Genomic DNA, 10110 nt, shown 5'->3' with positions numbered 1-10110 from the left:
ATGGGGCCCAAAGACAGGGCCAAGAGCTCACGCTGCGGCCCAGAGCTGAGCTGCAGGGCAGCCGGGGACGGCCCCACGCAGGAAAACTGTAGACCCCACTGTCCGTGTGTCCGTGTCCAGGGCCGCAGCACCTGGGGAGCCCGGGACCACGTGGACGGGCAGATCCTCGGCCAGCTGCACCCCCTGGCCGAGGAGGAAGACGGGGAGGGGCCTGCCTTCCCCGGCATGGGCTCCGAGGAGGTGCGGCTGGCCTCCTTCTGCGACTGGCCGCTGACCACTGGGGTGCGGCCCGAGCCACTGGCCGCTGCTGGCTTCTTCTACACGGGTGAGTCCTGGGGGACCTCTGCTGGGGGCCTGGGCATTATTCTGGGGCCTTCTCCGTGGAGCCCATCCCCCCAGCAGGGAGAGTCTGGCCGAGGAGGGGTCAGAGGTCCTGCAGTCCTGTCTGGGCCACGTCCTGGGGCCTACCCCTCCTGGAGTCTCTGCTGCCCACACTGGGACAGAACCTGAGATACACGGGGAGGGGCTCACACTGGCCACGTCCCGGGGGTGTCAGCTGCAGGGCCTGCCTCGGTGGCCCTGCCGGTACCCCCGTTGGCAGTTGGCCAGGGTCCCCCACAGCCTCTGTGATGGAGCACGCAGAGTGGACACCGCCCAGGGCCTCCCCTTCACCTACGCCTGGGTCCACAGGGCTGACAGAAGTTAGGGGACAGTGACGGGTGACCCGAAAGTCCTGACCATTCAGCCTGTGAGCAGTTTCTCTAGGCTCTGCCGGCGGCGGCGGCCGCGTCTGACCTGAACACAGGCCTCGAGCGCCTGTTCCAGCCGAGGCTTGGGCCTGCCACTCGCCCCACAGCTGGGGGGCCGTGTGGTCGGGGCTGAGGGATGGGTGGTAGGACCCCTGGGGGGCTTTGTAAGCCCACCCAGGCAGCCGGGGGACCAGTGGCTGTACCGGCGGGAGCCGCCTCACAGAGGGGCAGCCCCAGCTCCCCTGCTCCCCGGGAGAGCTCAGAGGAAGGTGTCGGTTTGCACCAGTGACTTCCGTGTGAGGGGGTGGGGCCGCCAGGAGAGGGGTCGGAGGCTGAGTCCCTGAGGACAGCCCTCTTCTGCGAGCCGGGAATCCGTCCTGGGGAGGCATGACCTGGGGAGGGGCCCTTCAGTCCCGTGAAGCTCCAGGGCCACAGGCGTTCCAGGCCCTAGGGTCCTGCCGCCACCCAGCGGCTTTGTGGCTTTGTGGACAATGGGAATGCCAGCTCAATCCTTTCCCGAACATTCTGGGTCTGTCCTGGCAAGTGCCCCGACATTGTCCTCATTCCACCTTTGGCACCAGTGAGGTACGCGTGAAACCACTCGCCCAGCCGCTCAACAGGGCCCCCCAGGGAACCCCCAGCTCTCACAGCCTTGGAGGGGCCACCCTAGGGGCTGCGGGGCCAGCATCTCTGCCGCACCGCAGGCCAGCAGGACAAGGTGAGGTGCTTCTTCTGCTACGGAGGTCTGCAGAGCTGGAAGCAAGGGGACGACCCCTGGACCGAGCACGCCAAGTGGTTCCCCAGGTAACAGCCGCGGGGGGCCCCCAGGTCTGCACCCCAGGGCCTCTTTGTCCCGGTGGTCTCGTAGCTGTAAGGGAGGCCCCTTCTGGAGGGTGCTCCTGGCCGGCAGGCAGGCCCACCAGGTCTTCCCAGAAGCCCCTCTCCAGGAGGACTGTGGGGCAGAGGTGCCTTCCCCGCTGGCCCGGCTGCTTCCGGATGCTCCGCAGGGCTGTCTGCAAAGCTGGTGGGGAGCAGAGGGCAGGACCCTCCACGGGCCTGGACCTGACTGGGGGCTCTGACAGCCACCCCGCTCTGTGGATTTCTGAACCCACTGTCCTCAGGTGTCGATTCTTGCTCCAGTCAAAGGGCAGAGACTTTGTGCACAGCGCCCGGGAGGCTCATCCCCGGCTGCAGGGCTCCTGGGTGAGTCTCTCCTGTCCTGAGGGCTCCGGGTGGCTGGGGAGGGCCTCTGCTCACGCGAGCCTCCTTCCAGGACCGATGGGAAGAGCCGGAAGATGCTGCCCTCACCACCGCCCCAGGTGAGAGCTGCGATGGAGGCTGCGCTGTTTCCCAGCACCTGCAGCCTGTGCCGTGGTAGCTGAGGCTGACGCCGGGGGGGCACGAGGCTGCTGCCTGGGTTTGCCTCACGGGGGCTGCGCCACACACCAGCAAAGGCCAGAGGAGCTCCCACCCCAACGCTGCCCACCTCCCGTCCTGCTCCTCTCCCGGCCCACCCTCTGGGCACATTCCCCTCACTTTGCTGCCCCCAGCGGTGCCCGGCACACAGCGTCTGTGGCCGCTGCCCGAGTGGCTGGACGGGCAGAGTGCCCTGGCCAAGGGGCAGCTCCTTGGTGGCCCCTGCAGGAAGCCTCTGGCTCCTGTTGTGCTGTGGGAGGTGTGGGAAGGAAGGTGTCCGGCAGCAAGGGCACCGGAAGTCACACCCTGCACCTGCCTTGGTCGGAAGTGGACCTCACCAGCCCCTGGTTCTGTCTCTGGGCTGCGCCTCGCCTTCCCCTGGAGGACCGGCCTCAGGTCCATTCCTAACTGCCCACAGCTCCTGTCCACCGGGACCCTGAGCAGCTCACGCCCAGAAGAGAGGCCCAGACTGAAGGCGCCCGGCAGCCAGGTGCAGGCCTGAGACCCTCCGGGAGCAGGGGCTGGGGTGGGGGGGCGGCTGGCACCTGTGGGGGCTGGGCGATGCCGCAGCCCACCTCTCCCCACCGGCCCATGGGGGGGCCAGGCCTGGGGACACTTCACGGGCCTGTCCCCCTTAGAGGAACCAGCTGAGCCCAGGCCAAGTGCGCGGTGGGCTCCCGAGCCGCGAGGAGCCGGGGCTGCGGAGGAGGAGCTGCGGCAGCTGCGGCAGGAGAGGACGTGCAAGGTGTGTCTGGACCGCGCCGTGTCTGTGGTCTTCGTGCCGTGTGGCCACCTGGCCTGTGCGGAGTGTGCCCCCAGCCTGCAGCTGTGTCCCATCTGCCGGGCCCCCGTCCACAGCCGCGTGCGCACCTTCCTGTCCTAGGACAGGTGAGTGCCCCACGCCCCTCAGCTGTGCACACCGCGTGACGCCCGCCAGCTCCTCTGCCTCAGTTGCCCTCCGTGGTCCAGTGGGGATAACGGCCCCGTCCAGCCAGGTGCCAGGGTGAGGGGAGACGGCCTTGGACATGTGCGGGCAAATACAGGAGGGGCACAGGCAGGAGACCCTGGGCCTGGATCTCAACCCGGGAGCCCAGGCCTGGGAAATGCACGGATGGGGGACCTCGCCTGTCAGCGAAGCGGGTGGGACGCGCCTGCAGGCCCTGAGGCCTCTCAAAGGACTGTGATCGTCCCCGGGCGACAAAGTGTCAGGGCAGTGGACAAACCCCCAGGGAGTGGTGCTCACTCTCCCTCCGCCTGTCCCTCCAGGTGCTGCAGCCAGACCCAGACAGGCCGTTGGGGGCCTCCCTGCCCCTCTCAGCCCGTGCAGACCACGAGGCTCTGCTGCGGCCAGAGGAGCCGGCGTCCAGCCCTGACCCGCCCGATTCCCGACTGCAGCCCAGGGCAGAGAAGGAAGCCCCTGCTTGGCGAGGGGGGTGGTCTTACTGCACCTATGTCGGATGCTTCTGAATATAAATAAAGTGGGGGGTTCCCCTGGATGGTGCTCAGTGGCCTGTCGCACAGCACGGCCGCCTCCCTGCCCCCCAACAGGTCACAGGTCACAGGTCACAGCCTCTCCTCCCCCCCCACTGCTGAGGACACCCCCTTTCCAACTCCCTTCCCCTATTCTGTGTCTTAAGGACTTTGGGGATGGGCTAACCCTAACCCTAACCCCCCTGAAGCTCTGGCCTGTCCCCTCATGGCTCTGCTCCACCACCCCTGGGGCTTCTCTGGGAGTGTTAGCCCAAGGTCCCCTCCACTGTCACAAGGAAGCACCTGCCCTTCGTGGTGGGCGGGGGCTGCAGTGCCCACCTGTGCTTGCTCCCAGGCCCACATCTGGGAAGGGGCCGGGGGACCCCAGGGCTCTATCAGCCTGGGCTCCCAGGGCAGCATGGGGGCTTTGCCTGGGTGGGAGTCCTGTGGGGTCTTGGCACCCACATCGAGTTCCTGGGGGGGGGTCACACCTTTCCCCCAGCACAGTGCGTACGGCCAGCCCAGGGCAGGGCCCAGAGGAAGGGGCTCCTCCACCAGCCCAGGTCTGGCTGCAGGGGAGATGGACGTGTGGTTTCTGAGTCTTTTCTTTTGAGTATTTTTTTTTTTTTTTAGAAAAAGGAAATGACAAACTCAGTCTCGGCCAGCCAGGCCCTGCCCTCTGCCCTGCTGGTGTCCAAGGGCTTGAACCTGGGCGGGTGCTGGGGGGTCTAGGGGCTCAGGAGTTGAGGGCCATGTCCCAGGCCCGGGGCTCCTCGCCATGGTGGTCTGACGGGCGCGGGGGCTGGAGGTGGCAGGAGTGGGTCCAGCGGCTTCCTCACCCGCGCTGGCCTGTGGGGCAAGGCAGGGGTCAGAGAGCGCCGGGAAGAGCAGCTGGGCTGGGGAAGGGGGGCTCCGGCGGCCAGTGAGGGCTGTGTCCAACCAGTCCAAGAAGGGGAGGGGCAGGCCGGGCTTTGGAAAGCCCCAGGCAGGCCTCCTCCCTGCCCGTTTGCTGGCACTGGCTGCAGACGTCTCAGCTGAGCGGGGGTGGGGCTGGGAGTGGGGCGGGGAGCTGTCCAGCTCCCAGCTGGGGGTACTGCTGAGCCCAGACACGTGCCTGGGCCCCTGGGGGGCCTGTGTGAGCTGCCCCCTCCCCAGCTCATTTCCTCCTCCTCCTCAAGGGAGCCAGACTCCTGCTGGGATGGGCCTTCCCTCTTAGGACAGGCCCCGCAGGTGTCTGGGGCATGGGCAGCCTGGGAAAGTACAGCTTTACCATGGGAAGATCACCAGTCTCCTCTCCTGATCCCAAACCAGGCCCACGCCCAGGGCAGAGCCGCGTGCCAAAGGCCCTTCAGAGGACGTGCACCGGAGCCCAGGCACCCTGCCCTGGGCCTGGCGCCTGTGCAGCCATGGACGCTCCTCGAGAGAGAATAGGCCTGGCTCTCCAAAGTCAGAAAACCGACAGCCCAAATTTGCTGCCCCAGTGAGACCCCTGGGTACCCCCTTGTGGCCCTGGCTCAAAGCCACCTCGTGGACCCGGCTGCTTCCCAGGTACTCTCTCTGGGCTGGGAGCCGGATGCTGGAGCCCCCGTGCCTACCCAGAGCCAGGCATGAAGTCGGTCACAGAAGAGGGAGGGGTGGATGGATGGACAGACGGACGCCTGGGAAGCCCCAAGGAGAGGATTCTCTCGCTGTGAGTGCCGACGGCCGGGCTGGTGCGGAGCAGGCTCCGGTCCATACTTACGGGTGCGCCTGCTTGGACAAGAGGTCGATGGCTTTTCATTGACAAGGTAGAGAGGAAATGGATCAAATCCACCAACGAAATGAACTGAAAGCAATCAAGACCCAAGTGAAACAGAACTCAAGCAATGGAACGATGGCAGAACGGGAAACAGGCCCAACAGCAAACTCCGGGCAGGGACGCAGAGCGGGCCGGAGGGGTCCCACCCGGAGCGGGGCAGACACAGCCCTAAAGCAGCTCCCAGACCGAAGATAGGGTGAGACTTTCCAGCTGAAAGGTTTGAGTGGATCCAACCGCCCAGCCTGGCGGGGGCTGTGCCTTGCTCTGCCCGCTCGCCAGTCACCCGCCATGATGTTCACAGACATCAGTCACCTGGGAGCGGGGCTGGCAGGTGCTTGCTGGGCAAAGCTAATACCTTTCCGAACCCCTGGGCTGGCTCCCGCCTTGAACCGATTGGAACATAGTGGACTTGCAGGCGCCCAGCTGTGGTCTGAGCAACGGTTTCGGGATCAGGCAGAGGGGGCTGAGGTGGCTGAGGGCTGGGAGCTGCGGCTCCGAGCGCATCCCTGCTCTGAGTGTGGGATGCCCCGTGGACCCCTGACCCTGTGGCCACGGATGACTCAGAATTCCAACTCCAAACCCAGGGAAGGTTCTACCCACAGGAGCCGTAGCCCCAGGTGCGCCCAGACCCTGCCTGGCTCCCGAAGCCCTGCCGTCCTGCTCCTGCTGCAACCTCTAACCCTCCCGCTAACAGTCCTCAGGAGGTGGGAAGGATGAGCGGTTTCTGTGGAGCCTCAGGGGGTCTGACTGCTCCCTGGGGGCCAGTGAGGGCCTGCACGGCCCCAGACACCCCTTAAGCGCTGTGGGAAACACCCCTGGACAGTGAGCCGTGGGCCCCGAGCTGAGCCCAACATGGGGGTGTTTTCAAGGTGAGCTCAGAGTCCAGGGGAGACTAAGGGCTCTGGTGATGTCGGGGCCAGATGTGGCTCTCCTGGGGGCCCCAGAGCCCTGGCCAGCTGATGGGATTAGAAGTCATTTCGAGGTGCCCATTGGGTGTTCGCCAACCGGCGGGCTGGCTACACGTCTAGATGCGGGCAGCGGTGCTTCCCAAGAGGCACCTGCATTGCCAGAGCAGGAAGGCGTTTTGACCATGCAGGGGCTGCGGAGTCAGAGGGCTGACCCGACAGGAAGGGACGTGGGGCCTGGAGACCCTGACCCACTGGCCGTGCTGGGGGTGTGGGCCAAGATGCTGCCGGGTAGCATTCTGGCAAGGTTGGCCCGGGGTCCTCTGGGGTGGGGGAGACCTGGGGCTGCATCCATGTGCTGCCGCCACAGGCTGCGGGAACCCGGGCACATCTGTCCAAGGCCTGAGCCACAGCCCTGGCAGCTGTGCAAGGTGAACACGGCAGGACCTGCCTTGCAAGGAAGCCCTGCCTTTGGGAACACCCCATCACCACAGCTGCTGACACTGTGCAGATGGGGGACCCAGCACAATCGCCCTGAGCCAACGAGCTTGAAGGCATGTACCCGCACATGCAATACCCATGCACACATATGCACCACTCACATGCACACCAAATGCACACATAAGCACATACATATACAAGCATATATATGCGTGCATGCATGTGAACACAAACAGCATGCACTCCAATGCACACACTTGCACTTATACACACATACACACGCACACACACATTAAATGCGCACACATGCACCAGCCCTGTGTAGCTCTGGCTGTTTTCCCAGGCTCTGCCCCCCCTGCTGAGAGCTGGCTGCGCCCCCTGGACCAGGCTGATCTGGCCGTGGGGCCTGCGCAGGGTCACAGAGGACCTTTGCTCAGAGTTCTGCCTGTGGTCTATTCCTTGTGTTTAGAATGAAAGCTCTGTGGCTGTCACCTCTGGGACCAGGCGTGGCTTTCCCCATGAGAGGACATGCCTGGCTCCACACACCCTCCTCCTACTCTGAGGAGAACCTTACAAACATCTGAGTGCAAACCTTGGCACTACTACTTACTGGCTTTCTGACCTTGGCCAAGTTACTGGATTGTACCGTGCCTCAGTTTCCTCATCTGAGCAATGGGTTCATATCAGAAGGAGCATGCATGGTTGTCACGAGGTTTTAGTGAGATCTTCCTCAGCAAGCCCAGGGCCTTGGTTCTGGCAAGAGCTCAGAAAGTGTGGGCTCCTGGCTCGAAAGGGACATTGGAGAGATCTCATTTTGCAGATGGGAAAACTGAGTCCAGGGAGAGGCAATGGCTTGCTTTGTGTCCACGGTGACATCACAGGTGACCTAGACTGCTGCCTGGATTGCAGCAGCGTCATTCCTGCTCACCTGCACGTGCCCAGGTGGGCGCCGGGAGCCCTGCTCCGCGGAGCTGTTTGCTCTGAGGTTCTCGTTTCGCCTTGTGTTCATCTGCTCCGTTCAGCTCTCACTGAGAACTTCCAGAGCTTCAGCTGGAAACCACAGAGATGATCACATCACCATGACTGAAAACTAATGGACTGCGGCAGTTCTAAAGGAAAAACAAACCAGCTAAATACTTTAGATGGAGTAATACAAAGTTTTCCATTTGCGGCTTCATGTTCTGCACCATTCACCGCTTCGTTGCCGGGACTCCGCACCGTTACGAGTGTCTTCTCCCCTCCGTTACGTGGTCACTGAATGCGCCTCGAGACTGCAGAGGCAGCAGGCTCGCCCTGTCCTGGGAAAGACTGCACCTCTCTTTAGCTCAGAGAGGCGGACCTTGCTCTGGGGGAGGAAGCAGTCCCAGGCCTCCCGGGGCCTGGCTGGGACTGGCTGATGAGGCAGCACTACGATTTTAATCAGAAAAGTGGAAGTTCAGCCTCCGCTGGTTGTTCAGTTACCTGATGCCAGATGTTGGCTCCAGCTGCGCCCTTCCCAGGAATGCCTTTCCTCTCCCTCTCCTTTTCCACTTCATAGTCTGCCTCTTCCAGGAAGCCCACTGTGACTAATTCAGCACATGGCTCCCACTTCTGAACTCATGTAGCCCGTGCAGTCCTGACCACAGGATCTTGTCCTGAAATCTACACTGTTCATGTTGCCGCTGGTGTAGATGCCGTTGGTGCCTGTCCACATCACCTTGGCCCTCCCCTTTCTGTGCATGTCAATGGCTTCCTACTCAAGTGTTACCAAGCAAGCCATGGGCTCAACACACACAGAAGCCAATACCACAGCGCCAACTTTTGAGAAAAGAAAAGCTTTATTGAGAGTGAACTGGCAAGGACACAGGAAGCAATGCTCAAATCTGCCCTCCCCACCCCCTCCCAGAGCTGGAGGCTGGGGCAGGTTTTATAGGCAGAGGGTCATGAGGGTAATGAGGAGTGATCTGATTGGAGCATGCCAGGAAGTGATGCTGAGGTTCACTTCTTAATTCGGTCCCTGTTCCTCGATCTGAGCACTTTGGATCCTCCTGTGGTTGAGCTTTAGTTCCCCCTGGCTCCAGGGTCACAAATCAGGCCCTTTAGTTCATCTGGGGGTGCTCAGCTTATGTGACCTGCAACCTTGGGGTTCATGGCAACTGAAAAATAACACACATACAAAGATTTATTTTTATTACTCAAAGATTGAGCTGGTCCTGTGTTTACACAAGAACTGGTGACTCCCTCCCAAAGGCTTCCTTGGCTGCAGGGGGGTGCTCATCTGGGCAGACCAGAAGTGTGGGGAAGCTGAGAGTGCCCAGGGTAGCTTTTAAACAATCATGGAGAGAAATGCAAATAAACTGCAATGAGACACCACTTTGTACCCACTAGACTGGCTGCAATAAAAGACTGACAATGTCAAGTGTCCACAAAGATACCGAGCAACTGGAACTCCTGTATTGCTGGTGGAAGCATAAAGTGGTACAACCACTTTGGAAAACTGTTTAGCACTTTCTTAAAATGCTCAATATGCACCTATCCCATCACCCAGAAATTTCACTTCTAGGTAATTACTCAAGAGAAATAATTTTTTTAAAATGCCCACAAAAGACTTGTACTTGAATTTCAAGGCAGCTGTGTTCACAAGAGCCAAAATTTAGAGACAACTCCAGTGTCCGACATGCGAATGAACAACGGAGGCATATTCATTCAATGGACTACGACTTAGCAATGAAAAGGAACCAGTTATTGACACACACGACAGCGTGGATGAATCTCAAACACATGTTAAGTGAAAGAAGGTATCATGAAAGAGTACTTTTTGCATGATTCTGTTGATGCGGAATTCTAGAACAGACGAAACTAAAACATGGGGATGGGAAGCAAAGAGTGGCTCCGGCTGTTGGAAATGTTCTATGATTGACTGTGGCGAGGGTTACACGGGAGGATGCGTTTCTCAAAACTCACTCAACCGTACATTTTACTGTACGGAAGCGGTACCGCGATAAAAATGCTTGTTCCCGATTCTTTCTAAAGTCACATCGATCAATGAAGAACATGTGGGGTAGGCAGAAAAGCGAAGAGTAAAAACAAAACCGAAGTCCCCGCCTTGGACTCCCGGAGGCGACCCCGCCGGACGCCCTCTGCGCAGGCCCACGGCGCAACCTCCGCACTCCGCGCGTCGTGGGCCCTTACCCGCCGCGTCTCCATGGCGACCGCGCGCGCGCGCGCTTCCGGGCTCGAACCCTAGGCGGAAGTCCCGCCCCCGCCGGCTCCCGTGAGGCCTTGCAAAGCGCAACGTAGCCGGAAGCTGGTGGCAGCCGGTGGGCGACCGGCGCGCAACCTCTGTGCAGCT

General features: G+C 61.5%; 1 protein-coding gene across 2 annotated transcripts; it reads left to right on the top strand.

Annotated features, from left to right (window-relative positions):
* On the top strand, nt 1-3048 carry BIRC7 (baculoviral IAP repeat containing 7). Of its 2 annotated transcripts, none has more exons than XM_012654616.1 (6): nt 1-325; nt 1454-1553; nt 1871-1952; nt 2023-2068; nt 2584-2655; nt 2855-3048. In XM_012654616.1, the coding sequence occupies exons 1-6, from the start codon at nt 1-3 to the stop codon at nt 3046-3048; spliced, it is 819 nt and encodes a 272-aa protein (XP_012510070.1). The 2 variants fall into 2 exon arrangements, with proteins under 2 accessions (XP_012510070.1, XP_012510069.1); XM_012654615.1 differs by having other exon boundaries at nt 2584-2661; nt 2804-3048.
* The last annotated feature ends 7062 nt before the right edge of the window (nt 3049-10110 follow it).

Source organism: Propithecus coquereli, unplaced genomic scaffold, assembly GCF_000956105.1.
Source record: "Propithecus coquereli isolate 6110/MARCELLA unplaced genomic scaffold, Pcoq_1.0 Scaffold442, whole genome shotgun sequence".
Lineage (NCBI taxonomy): Eukaryota > Metazoa > Chordata > Mammalia > Primates > Indriidae > Propithecus > Propithecus coquereli.
This window is presented reverse-complemented; position numbering and strand designations above follow the sequence as displayed.